A 13,666-nucleotide genomic window follows, 5' to 3' on the forward strand; every position below is an offset into this window, starting at 1 on the left:
TATCAATATTGAAAATACCAGTGGGACGTCATGTCGAAACTGCACAAAAAATAGAACAGGAAAAGAATGAACCCGAGTGAGCAATGCATGTAATGGCCATACTATAACATCTGTTCATGTCTCTCGAAGGTTCAATGTTTGCTCGTCGACTTCTGTACATGCTAACCTGTATCGGCATTTGTATCAAGGCTAGGAAGGCGGTACCTTAGTGTTAGAAGGGTCAGCTATTCAATAGTCAGAGAGAGGGAGAGAGGGAGAGCTTGAGTAACTCTGGGGCCTCCTTCGTAAATGCCGCTCGAAATCGATCCGACTTTAATTATAGACATGAGTATGATCGGATGTGGTACTGCGGTTTGGTGATGGCTCGTCGCGTGTAGCTCTCCTAGAGCGTCTTTACACTATATTTGGGATAGGTGTTCTCCATAAAAATACATATGTGTACACATACAACTAAGGTTATCGGACGCTGAATTTAAAAGAAGGATTTAACTTTAAAAAGGGAATCTGTTGTTTCCACTTCAAGATTTCAGCAGTCATCTCGAAAGCGGCATGTACGTTTACACTTCTTTCTGTTCTAAACCATACCAAAAAAGATTTTTTTTTCGGTTGATCATTTATTTTTTTATTATGTGATCATATTTATATTTTATATATTATGTATATATTTAATAGCTTTCGTTGATTTTTCAGCCGCCAAAGAGGATAGTTTTGAACATGGACCAGCTGACAGAACTTCGGTCTTACAAGAACCTTTTCCGGAACACAAATTTTAGCAGATATTTCATACCACCATATAACTTTTCTGGAGCTGAAGGAATATTTCAGGAGTTTACCAGTAATTTGTATACTGTTCACCAATACTCTACTGTTATATTACTGACGCTGTACGTACCAATATTTATGGTCGGGCTTTGTGGAAACATTCTGATCATCATCTCGTCTGTTCGCGAGACAAAACTTAAGAAAACTAAGAATTTCTTTCTGGCTAATTTAGCTCTGGCTGATTTGGCTGTGACTTTATTCTGTATGCCGACTACAGTGGGTACCATCGTCTATCGACTTTGGATTTATGGAAGATTCTTGTGTAAATTTACGGCTTTCTTACAAGGTACGTATAAACGTTTGTTCAAACTATCAGGCATAAATGTCCTTAACCATTCTTTTTCACTTTAAAAATTCTCTGTGACATTACATCTACGATTCGAGTAAAATCAGTTATCTCCCATGAATTGAAAATATTTGACCAATAGAACGATTGCACATGTTATCAATGCTTGCGTTCTAAATTACATTTCTGTGGATAGTCAATTAAATCAAACTAATTACTCATAAATACATTTAGGAATTCGGGGTGTGGAACTCTTCCGGAACTAAATTAGTTTCATGATAAGGTAGCATACACCCTTAAAACAACCGCTCATGTTCCAAATTTTCATTTAAAGGTTATTTACATGTTAATGAAGCGAATATTTATTCCGGGAATTATTACTGCCAAACCATTCATTTTCGTGGGGTTTCATTTTGTTTGTTTCGTGGTTGAACATAAATAACATACAAATCCGTAAATAATATACATGTATGATAGTCCAAACAAAGACACGACGAGGAGGGGCATGCTAACTAAAGGAGTCGAGAACTAGTTTAGCCAAAGTTAGTGCAATGTCACATGACCATTATATAGGTCCTGTTTTATGTTATTTATCGGATCTCGTGATTACAACCACTTGAACCTTTAAAGTTTGATACACACGAAAGATACAATATTTGTCAATGTGAAAAACTCCAACGTTTTAAGAGTGTGATTGGAGTTCCAAAATGTTTTGTACTTTGAAATCAGGCTTTCTTATCAAACTTCTATTGTATCAAATACGATATTTTTGTATTATTTAATAAACAACATGTAAGGAGCATTAAGATATATTTGTCCCTTTACTACAATATAATCAGAAGTTGTCGAGTAGTTCTAGAGACGAAGACAATTAACATCTATAATGGTCTATTCCTCACCGCTCGTATCTTATTATCATTGCCATTAGCAGGGTGATGGATGGCTAGTCTTTGTAGTTTCGCCACAGAGACAGGGTTGATCAAACCTTTTATACTGTCCTGGGTGGTTTACCTATTACTTTGTACATTTGAGAGATTGGACTGTAAGTCCATGATATTTACCGTTAACCTGCAGGTGGACTGTAAGCTCCTGAAGTTAACTGTTATCCTTTGGGTGTATTATTAACCCCCGAGGTTAACCGTTACCCTACAGGTTGACTGTACGTCCCCGAGGTTTACCGTTACCCTACTTTACCGTTACGCTACTGGTGGACTGTATGTCCCCGAGGTTAACCATTTATAATGTACACATATACCTGAACGTATTCGTTTTAAGCAATTCAATTTTGTTTTCTGTTTTAAATGTAGATTTCCATATTTTGTCCCTGATATCACTGACGGGCACTGGAAGGGCAGGTATGAGCATCACTGACGGTCATCCGTAAAAAATGTCTCACTGACAGTCGCTAGTACATGTCTCCCCTAGGAGACAATAAGGACTAATTAGCCCGTTATAGGAGACAGTAAGGACTAATTAGCCCGTTATAGGAGACAGTAAGGACTAATTAGCCCGTTATAGGAGACAGTAAGGACTAATTAGCCCGTTATAGGAGACAGTAAGGACTAATTAGCCCGTTATAGGAGACAGTAAGGACTAATTAGCCCGTTATAGGATACAGTAAGGACGAATTAACCCGTTATAGGAGACAGTAAGGATTATTTAGCCCGTTAAAGGAGACAGTAAGACTAATTAGCCGTTATAGGAGACAGTAAGGACTAGTTATCCAGTTATAGGAGACAGTAAGGACTAATTAGCCCGTTATAAGAGACAGTAAGGACTAATTAGCCCGTTATAGGAGACAGTAAGGACTAATTAGCCGTTATAGGAGACAGTAAGGACTAATTAGCACGTTATAGGATACAGTAAGGACGAATTAACCCGTTATAGGAGACAATAAGGACTAATTAGCCCGTTATAGGATACAGTAAGGACTAGTTAGCCCGTTATAGGAGACAGTAAGGACTAATTAGCCCGTTATAAGAGACAGTAAGGACTAATTAGCCCGTTATAGGAGACAGTAAGGACTAATTAGCCGTTATAGGAGACAGTAAGGACTAATTAGCACGTTATAGGATACAGTAAGGACGAATTAACCCGTTATAGGAGACAGTAAGGATTAGTTAGCCCGTTAAAGGAGACAGTAAGGACTAATTAGCCCGTTATAGGAGACAGTAAGGACTAATTAGCCCGTTATAGGAGACAGTAAGGACTAATTAGCCGTTATAGGAGACAGTAAGGACTAATTAGCCCGTTATAGGATACAGTAAGGACGAATTAACCCATTATAGGAGACAGTAAGGATTATTTAGCCCGTTAAAGGAGACAGTAAGACTAATTAGCCCGTTATAGGAGACAGTAAGGACTAGTTATCCCGTTATAGGAGACAGTAAGGACTAATTAGCCCGTTATAGGAGACAGTAAGGACTAGTTAGCCCGTTATAGGAGACAGTAAGGACTAATTAGCCCGTTATAGGAGACAATAAGGACTAATTAGCCCGTTATAGGAGACAGTAAGGACTAATTAGCCCGTTATAGGAGACAATAAGGACTAATTAGCCCGTTATAGGAGACAGTAAGGACTAGTTAGCCCGTTATAGGAGACAGTAAGGACTAATTAGCCCGTTATAGGAGACAGTAAGGACTAGTTATCCCGTTATAGGAGACAGTAAGGACTAATTAGCCCGTTATAGGAGACAGTAAGGACTAGTTATCCCGTTATAGAAGACAGTAAGGACTAATTAGCCCGTTATAGGAGACAATAAGGACTAATAAGCCCGTTATAGGAGACAGTAAGGACTAATTAGCCCGTTATAGGAGACAATAAGGACTAATTAGCCCGTTATAGGAGACAGTAAGGACTAGTTAGCCCGTTATAGGAGACAGTAAGGACTAATTAGCCCTTTATAGGAGACAGAAAGGACTAGTTAGCCCGTTATAGGAGACAGTAAGGACTAATTAGCCGTTATAGGAGACAGTAAGGACTAATTAGCCCGTTATAGGATACAGTAAGGACGAATTAACCCGTTATAGGAGACAGTAAGGATTAGTTAGCCCGTTAAAGGAGACAGTAAGACTAATTAGCCCGTTATAGGAGACAGTAAGGACTAGTTATCCCGTTATAGGAGACAGTTAGGACTAATTAGCCAGTTATAGGAGACAGTTAGGACTAATTAGCCCGTTATAGGAGACAGTTAGGACTAATTAGCCCGTTATAGGAGACAATAAGGACTAATTAGCCCGTTATAGGCGACAGTAAGGACTAGTTATCCCGTTATAGGAGACAGCAAGGACTAATTAGCCCGTAATAGGAGACAGTAAGGACTAATTAACCCGTTATAGGGGACAGTTAGGACTAGTTAGCCCGTTATAGGAGACAGTAAGGACTAGTTATCCCGTTATAGGAGACAGTAAGGACTAGTTATCCCGTTATAGGAGACAGTAAGGACTAATTAGCCCGTAATAGGAGACAGTAAGGACTAGTTAGCCCGTTATAGGAGACAGTAAGGACTAGTTAGCGCGTTATAGGAGACAGTAAGGACTAATTAGCCCGTTATAGGGGACAGTAAGGACTAGTTAGCCCGTTATAGTAGACAGTAAGGACTAGTTAGCCCGTTATAGGAGACAGTAAGGACTAGTTATCCCGTTATAGGAGACAGTAAGGACTAGTTATCCCGTTATAGGAGACAGTAAGGACTAGTTAGCCCGTTATAGGAGACAGTAAGGACTAGTTAGCCCGTTATAGGAGACAGTCAGGACTAGTTAGCCCGTTATAGGAGACAGTAAGGACTAGTTAGCCCGTTATAGGAGACAGTAAGGACTAGTTAGCCCGTTATAGGAGACAGTAAGGACTAATTAGCCGTTATAGGAGACAGTAAGGACTAATTAGCCCGTTATAGGATACAGTAAGGACGAATTAACCCGTTATAGGAGACAGTAAGGATTAGTTAGCCCGTTAAAGGAGACAGTAAGACTAATTAGCCCGTTATAGGAGACAGTAAGGACTAGTTATCCCGTTATAGGAGACAGTTAGGACTAATTAGCCCGTTATAGGAGACAATAAGGACTAGTTAGCCCGTTATAGGAGACAGTAAGGACTAGTTAGCCCGTTATAGGAGACAGTAAGGACTAGTTATCCCGTTATAGGAGACAGTAAGGACTAGTTATCCCGTTATAGGAGACAGTAAGGACTAGTTAGCCCGTTATAGGAGACAGTAAGGACTAGTTAGCCCATTATAGGAGACAGTAAGGACTAGTTAGCCCGTTATAGGAGACAGTAAGGACTAGTTAGCCCGTTATAGGAGACAGTAAGGACTAATTAGCCGTTATAGGAGACAGTAAGGACTAATTAGCCCGTTATAGGATACAGTAAGGACGAATTAACCCGTTATAGGAGACAGTAAGGATTAGTTAGCCCGTTAAAGGAGACAGTAAGACTAATTAGCCCGTTATAGGCGACAGTAAGGACTAGTTATCCCGTTATAGGAGACAGTAAGGACTAATTAGCCCGTAATAGGAGACAGTAAGGACTAATTAACCCGTTATAGGGGACAGTAAGGATTAGTTAGCCCGTTATAGGAGACAGTAAGGACTAGTTAGCCCGTTATAGGAGACAGTAAGGACTAGTTAGCCCGTTATAGGAGACAGTAAGGACTAGTTAGCCAGTTATAGGAGACAGTAAGGACTAGTTAGCCCGTTATAGGGGACAGTTAGGACTAGTTAGCCCGTTATAGGAGACAGTAAGGACTAGTTATCCCGTTATAGGAGACAGTAAGGACTAGTTAGCCCGTTATAGGAGACAGTAAGGACTAATTAGCCCGTTATAGGAGACAGTAAGGACTAGTTAGCCCGTTATAGGAGACAGTAAGGACTAGTTAGCCCGTTATAGGAGACAGTAAGGACTAATTAGCCCGTTATAGGAGACAGTAAGGACTAGTTAGCCCGTTATAGGAGACAGTAAGGACTAGTTAGCCCGTTATAGGAGACAGTAAGGACTAGTTAGCCCGTTATAGGAGACAATAAGGACTAGTTAGCCCGTTATAGGAGACAGTAAGGACTAATTAGCCCGTTATATGAGACAGTGTGGACTAGTTAGCCCGTTATAGGAGACAGTAAGGATTAGTTAGCCCGTTAAAGGAGACAGTAAGACTAATTAGCCCGTTATAGGAGACAGTAAGGACTAGTTATCCCGTTATAGGAGACAGTTAGGACTAATTAGCCCGTTATAGGAGACAATAAGGACTAGTTAGCCCGTTATAGGAGACAGTAAGGACTAGTTAGCCCCTTATAGGAGACAGTAAGGACTAGTTATCCCGTTATAGGAGACAGTAAGGACTAGTTATCCCGTTATAGGAGACAGTAAGGACTAGTTAGCCCGTTATAGGAGACAGTAAGGACTAGTTAGCCCGTTATAGGAGACAGTAAGGACTAATTAGCCCGTTATAGGAGACAGTAAGGACTAGTTAGCCCGTTATAGGAGACAGTAAGGACTAATTAGCCGTTATAGGAGACAGTAAGGACTAATTAGCCCGTTATAGGATACAGTAAGGACGAATTAAGCCGTTATAGGAGACAGTAAGGAGTAGTTAGCCGTTATAGGAGACAGTAAGGACTAGTTAGCCCGTTATAGGAGACAGTAAGGACTAGTAATCCCGTTATAGGAGACAGTAAGGACTAGTTAGCCCGTTATAGGAGACAGTAAGGACTAGTTAGCCCGTTATAGGAGACAGTAAGGACTAGTTATCCCGTTATAGGAGACAGTAAGGACTAGTTAGCCCGTTATAGGAGACAGTAAGGACTAGTTATCCCGTTATAGGAGACAGTAAGGACTAGTTATCCCGTTATAGGAGACAGTAAGACTAATTAACCCGTTATAGGGGACAGTAAGGACTAGTTATCCCGTTATAGGAGACAGTTAGGACTAATTAGCCCGTTATAGGAGACAATAAGGACTAATTAGCCCGTTATAGGAGACAATAAGGACTAATTAGCCCGTAATAGGAGACAGTAAGGACTAATTAACCCGTTATAGGGGACAGTTAGGACTAGTTAGCCCGTTATAGGAGACAGTAAGGACTAGTTATCCCGTTATAGGAGACAGTAAGGACTAGTTATCCCGTTATAGGAGACAGTAAGGACTAATTAACCCGTTATAGGAGACAGTAAGGATTAGTTAGCCCGTTATAGGAGACAGTAAGGACTAGTTAGCCCGTTATAGGAGACAGTAAGGACTAGTTAGCCCGTTATAGGAGACAGTAAGGACTAGTTAGCCAGTTATAGGAGACAGTAAGGACTAGTTAGCCCGTTATAGGGGACAGTTAGGACTAGTTAGCCCGTTATAGGAGACAGTAAGGACTAGTTATCCCGTTATAGGAGACAGTAAGGACTAGTTAGCCCGTTATAGGAGACAGTAAGGACTAATTAGCCCGTTATAGGAGACAGTAAGGACTAGTTAACCCGTTATAGGAGACAGTAAGGACTAGTTAGCCCGTTATAGGAGACAGTAAGGACTAATTAGCCCGTTATAGGAGACAGTAAGGACTAGTTAGCCCGTTATAGGAGACAGTAAGGACTAGTTAGCCCGTTATAGGAGACAGTAAGGACTAGTTAGCCCGTTATAGGAGACAGTAAGGACTAGTTAGCCCGTTATAGGAGACAGTAAGGACTAATTAGCCCGTTATATGAGACAGTGTGGACTAGTTAGCCCGTTATAGGAGACAGTATGGACTAGTTAACCCGTTTATAGGAGACAGTAAGGACTAGTTAGCCCGTTGTAGGAGACAGTAAGGATTAATTAACCCGTTATAGGAGACAGTAACGACTAATTAGCCCGTTATAGGAGACAGTAAGGACTATTTAGCTCCGTTATAGGAGACAGTAGGACTATTTAGCCCGTTATAGGAGACAATAAGGACTAATTAACCCGTTATAGGAGACAGTAAGGACTAGTTAACCCGTTATATGAGACAGTGATGGACTAGTTAGACCTGTTATAGGAGACAGTAAGGACTAGTTAGCCCGTTATAGCGAGACAGTAAGAACTAGTTAGCCCGTATAGGAGACAGTAAGGACTAGTTAGCCCGTTATAGGAGACAATAAGGACTAGTTAGCCCGTTATAGGAGACAGTAAGGACTAATTAGCCCGTTATATGAGACAGTGTGGACTAGTTAGCCCGTTATAGGAGAACAGTATGGACTAGTTAACCCGTTATAGGAGACAGTAAGGACTAGTTAGCCCGTTGTAGGAGACAGTAAGGATTAATTAACCCGTTATAGGAGACAGTAAGGACTAATTAACCCGTTATAGGAGACAGTAAGGACTAGTTAGCCCGTTATATGAGACAGTAAGGACTAATTAGCCCGTTATAGGAGACAGTAAGGACTAATTAACCCGTTATAGGAGACAGTAAGGACTAGTTAGCCCGTTATAGGAGACAGTAAGGACTAATTAGCCCGTTATAGTAGACAGTAAGGACTAGTTAGCCCGTTATAGGAGACAGTAAGGACTATTTAGCCCGTTATAGGAGACAGTAAGGACTAGTTAGCCCGTTATAGGAGACAGTAAGGACTAATTAGCCCGTTATAGGAGACAGTAAGGACTAGTTAGCCCGTTATAGGAGACAGTAAGGACTAATTAGCCCGTTATAGGAGACAGTAAGGACTAGTTAGCCCGTTATAGGAGACAGTAAGGACTAATTAGCCCGTTATAGGAGACAGTAAGGACTAATTAGCCCGTTATAGGAGACAGTAAGGACTAATTAGCCCGTTATAGGAGACAGTAAGGACTAGTTAGCCCGTTATAGGAGACAGTAAGGACTAGTTAGCCCGTTATAGGAGACAGTAAGGACTAGTTAACCCGTTATAGGAGACAGTAAGGACTAGTTAGCCCGTTATAGGGGACAGTAAGGACTAGTTAGCCCGTTATAGGAGACAGTAAGGACTAGTTAACCCGTTATAGGAGACAGTAAGGAGGACTAATTAGCCCGTTATAGGGATAGTAAGGACTAGTTAGCCTGTTATAGGAGACAGTAATGACTAGTTTGCCCGTTATAGGAGACAGTAAGGAGTAATTAACCCGTTATAGGGGACAGTAAGGACTAGTTAGCCCTGTTATAGGAGACAGTAAGGACTAGTTAGCCCGTTATAGGAGACAGTAAGGACTAATTAGCCCGTTATAGGAGACAGTAAGGACTAGTTAGCCCGTATAAGGGGACAGTAAGGACTAGTTAGCTCGTCATAGGAGACAGTAAGGACTAGTTGGCCCGTTATAGGAGACAGTAAGGACTAATTAGCCCGTTATAGGAGACAGTAAGGACTAGTTAGCCCGTTATAGGAGACAAGACTAATTAACCCGTTATAGTAGACAGTAAGGACTAGTTAGCCCATTATAGGAGACAGTAATGACTAGTTAGCCCGTTATATGAGGACAGTAAGGACTAGTTAGCCCGTTATAGGAGACAGTAAGGACTAATTAGCCCGTTATATGAGACAGTAAGGACTAGTTAGCCCCTTATAGGAGACAGTAAGGACTAATTAGCCCGTTATAGGAGACAGTAAGGACTAGTTAGCCCCTTATAGGAGACAGTAAGGACTAATTAGCCCGTTATAGGAGACAGTAAGGACTAGTTAGCCCGTTATAGGAGACAGTAAGGACTAGTTAGCCAGTTATAGGAGACAGTAAGGACTATTTAGCCCGTTATAGGGGACAGTTAGGACTAGTTAGCCCGTTATAGGAGACAGTAAGGACTAGTTAGCCCGTTATAGTAGACAGTAAGGACTAGTTAGCCCGTTATAGGAGACAGTAAGGACTAATTTGCCCGTTATAGGAGACAGTAAGGACTAGTTAGCCCGTTATAGGAGACAGTAAGGACTAGTTAGCCCGTTATAGGAGACAGTAAGGACTAGTTAGCCCGTTATAGGGGACAGTAAGGACTAATTAGCCCGTTATAGGAGACAGTAAGGACTAGTTAGCCCGTTATAGGGGACAGTAAGGACTAATTAGCCCGTTATAGGAGACAGTAAGGACTAGTTAGCCAGTTATAGGAGACAGTAAGGACTAGTTAGCCCGTTATAGGGGACAGTTAGGACTAGTTAGCCCGTTATAGGAGACAGTAAGGACTAGTTATCCCGTTATAGGAGACAGTAAGGACTAGTTAGCCCGTTATAGGAGACAGTAAGGACTAATTAGCCCGTTATAGGAGACAGTAAGGACTAGTTAGCCCGTTATAGGAGACAGTAAGGACTAGTTAGCCCGTTATAGGAGACAGTAAGGACTAATTAGCCCGTTATAGGAGACAGTAAGGACTAGTTAGCCCGTTATAGGAGACAGTAAGGACTAGTTAGCCCGTTATAGGAGACAGTAAGGACTAGTTAGCCCGTTATAGGAGACAATAAGGACTAGTTAGCCCGTTATAGGAGACAGTAAGGACTAATTAGCCCGTTATATGAGACAGTGTGGACTAGTTAGCCCGTTATAGGAGACAGTATGGACTAGTTAACCCGTTATAGGAGACAGTAAGGACTAGTTAGCCCGTTGTAGGAGACAGTAAGGATTAATTAACCCGTTATAGGAGACAGTAACGACTAATTAGCCCGTTATAGGAGACAGTAAGGACTATTTAGCCCGTTATAGGAGACAGTAAGGACTATTTAGCCCGTTATAGGAGACAATAAGGACTAATTAACCCGTTATAGGAGACAGTAAGGACTAGTTAACCCGTTATATGAGACAGTGTGGACTAGTTAGCCTGTTATAGGAGACAGTAAGGACTAGTTAGCCCGTTATACGAGACAGTAAGAACTAGTTAGCCCGTTATAGGAGACAGTAAGGACTAGTTAGCCCGTTATAGGAGACAATAAGGACTAGTTAGCCCGTTATAGGAGACAGTAAGGACTAATTAGCCCGTTATATGAGACAGTGTGGACTAGTTAGCCCGTTATAGGAGACAGTATGGACTAGTTAACCCGTTATAGGAGACAGTAAGGACTAGTTAGCCCGTTGTAGGAGACAGTAAGGATTAATTAACCCGTTATAGGAGACAGTAAGGACTAATTAACCCGTTATAGGAGACAGTAAGGACTAGTTAGCCCGTTGTAGGAGACAGTAAGGATTAATTAACCCGTTATAGGAGACAGTAAGGACTAATTAACCCGTTATAGGAGACAGTAAGGACTAGTTAGCCAGTTATAGGAGACAGTAAGGACTAGTTAGCCCCTTATAGGAGACAAGACTAGTTAGCCCGTTATAGGAGACAATAAGGACTTGTTAGCCCGATATAGGAGACAGTAAGGACTAGTTATCCCGTTATAGGAGACAGTAAGGACTAATTAGCCCGTTATAGGAGACAGTAAGGACTAATTAGCCCGTTATAGGAGACAGTAAGGACTAATTAACCCGTTATAGGAGACAGTAAGGACTAGTTAACCCGTTATAGGAGACAGTAAGGACTAATTAGCCCGTTATAGTAGACAGTAATGACTAGTTAGCCCGTTATAGGAGACAGTAAGGACTATTTAGCCCGTTATAGGAGACAGTAAGGACTAGTTAGCCCGTTATAGGAGACAGTAAGGACTAGTTAGCCCGTTATAGGAGACAGTAAGGACTAGTTATCCAGTTATAGGGGACAGTAAGGACTAATTAGCCCGTTATAGGAGACAGTAAGGACTAGTTAGCCCGTTATAGGAGACAGTAAGGACTAATTAGCCCGTTATAGGAGACAGTAAGGACTAATTAGCCCGTTATAGGAGACAGTAAGGACTAATTAGCCCGTTATAGGAGACAGTAAGGACTAGTTAGCCCGTTATAGGAGACAGTAAGGACTAGTTAGCCCGTTATAGGAGACAGTAAGGACTAGTTAACCCGTTATAGGAGACAGTAAGGACTAGTTAGCCCGTTATAGGGGACAGTAAGGACTAGTTAGCCCGTTATAGGAGACAGTAAGGACTAATTAACCCGTTATAGGGGACAGTAAGGACTAATTAGCCCGTTATAGGGGATAGTAAGGACTAGTTAGCCTGTTATAGGAGACAGTAATGACTAGTTTGCCCGTTATAGGAGACAGTAAGGAGTAATTAACCCGTTATAGGGGACAGTAAGGACTAGTTAGCCTGTTATAGGAGACAGTAAGGACTAGTTAGCCCGTTATAGGAGACAGTAAGGACTAATTAGCCCGTTATAGGAGACAGTAAGGACTAGTTAGCCCGATAAAGGGGACAGTAAGGACTAGTTAGCTCGTCATAGGAGACAGTAAGGACTAGTTGGCCCGTTATAGGAGACAGTAAGGACTAATTAGCCCGTTATAGGAGACAGTAAGGACTAGTTAGCCCGTTATAGGAGACAAGACTAATTAACCCGTTATAGTAGACAGTAAGGACTAGTTAGCCCATTATAGGAGACAGTAATGACTAGTTAGCCCGTTATATGAGACAGTAAGGACTAGTTATCCCGTTATAGGAGACAGTAAGGACTAATTAGCCCGTTATATGAGACAGTAAGGACTAGTTAGCCCCTTATAGGAGACAGTAAGGACTAATTAGCCCGTTATAGGAGACAGTAAGGACTAGTTAGCCCGTTATAGGAGACAGTAAGGACTAATTAGCCCGTTATAGGAGACAGTAAGGACTAGTTAGCCCGTTATAGGAGACAGTAAGGACTAGTTAGCCAGTTATAGGAGACAGTAAGGACTATTTAGCCCGTTATAGGGGACAGTTAGGACTAGTTAGCCCGTTATAGGAGACAGTAAGGACTAGTTAGCCCGTTATAGTAGACAGTAAGGACTAGTTAGCCCGTTATAGGAGACAGTAAGGACTAATTTGCCCGTTATAGGAGACAGTAAGGACTAGTTAGCCCGTTATAGGAGACAGTAAGGACTAGTTAGCCCGTTATAGGAGACAGTAAGGACTAGTTAGCCCGTTATAGGGGACAGTAAGGACTAATTAGCCCGTTATAGGAGACAGTAAGGACTAGTTAGCCCGTTATAGGGGACAGTAAGGACTAATTAGCCCGTTATAGGAGACAGTAAGGACTAGTTAGCCCGTTATATGAGACAGTAAGGACTAATTAGCCCGTTATAGTAGACAGTAAGGACTAGTTAGCCCGTTATAGGGGACAGCAAGGACTAATTAGCCTGTTATATGAGACAGTAAGGACTAATTAGCGCGTTATAGGAGACAGTAAGGACTAGTTAGCCCGTTATAGGTGACAGTAAGGACTAGTAAGCGCGTTATAGGAGACAATAAGGACTAGTTAACCCGTTATAGGTGACAGTAAGGACTAGTTAGCCCGATATAGGAGACAGTAAGGACTAGTTAGCCCGTTATAGGAGACAGTAAGGACTAGTTAGCCCCTTATAGGAGACAGTAAGGACTAGTTAGCCCGTTATAGGAGACAGTTAGGACTAATTAGCCCGTTATAGGAGACAATAAGGACTAATTAGCCCGTTATAGGAGACAATAAGGACTAATTAGCCCGTAATAGGAGACAGTAAGGACTAATTAACCCGTTATAGGGGACAGTTAGGACTAGTTAGCCCGTTATAGGAGACAGTAAGGACTAGTTATCCC

General features: G+C 41.6%; 1 protein-coding gene across 1 annotated transcript in view; it reads left to right on the forward strand.

Moving 5' to 3' along the window:
* Positions 1-714: 714 nt before the first annotated feature.
* The window catches only part of LOC117334944 (gastrin/cholecystokinin type B receptor-like), a 61,491-nt gene continuing 48,539 nt past the window's right edge, over positions 715-13,666 (forward strand). Inside the window, exon 1 of the mRNA XM_033894803.1 lies at positions 715-1,108. Coding sequence (XP_033750694.1) covers positions 715-1,108 — 394 coding nt within the window. The remainder of the gene's footprint in view (positions 1,109-13,666) is intronic.

Source organism: Pecten maximus, chromosome 9, assembly GCF_902652985.1.
Source record: "Pecten maximus chromosome 9, xPecMax1.1, whole genome shotgun sequence".
Taxonomy (NCBI): domain Eukaryota; kingdom Metazoa; phylum Mollusca; class Bivalvia; order Pectinida; family Pectinidae; genus Pecten; species Pecten maximus.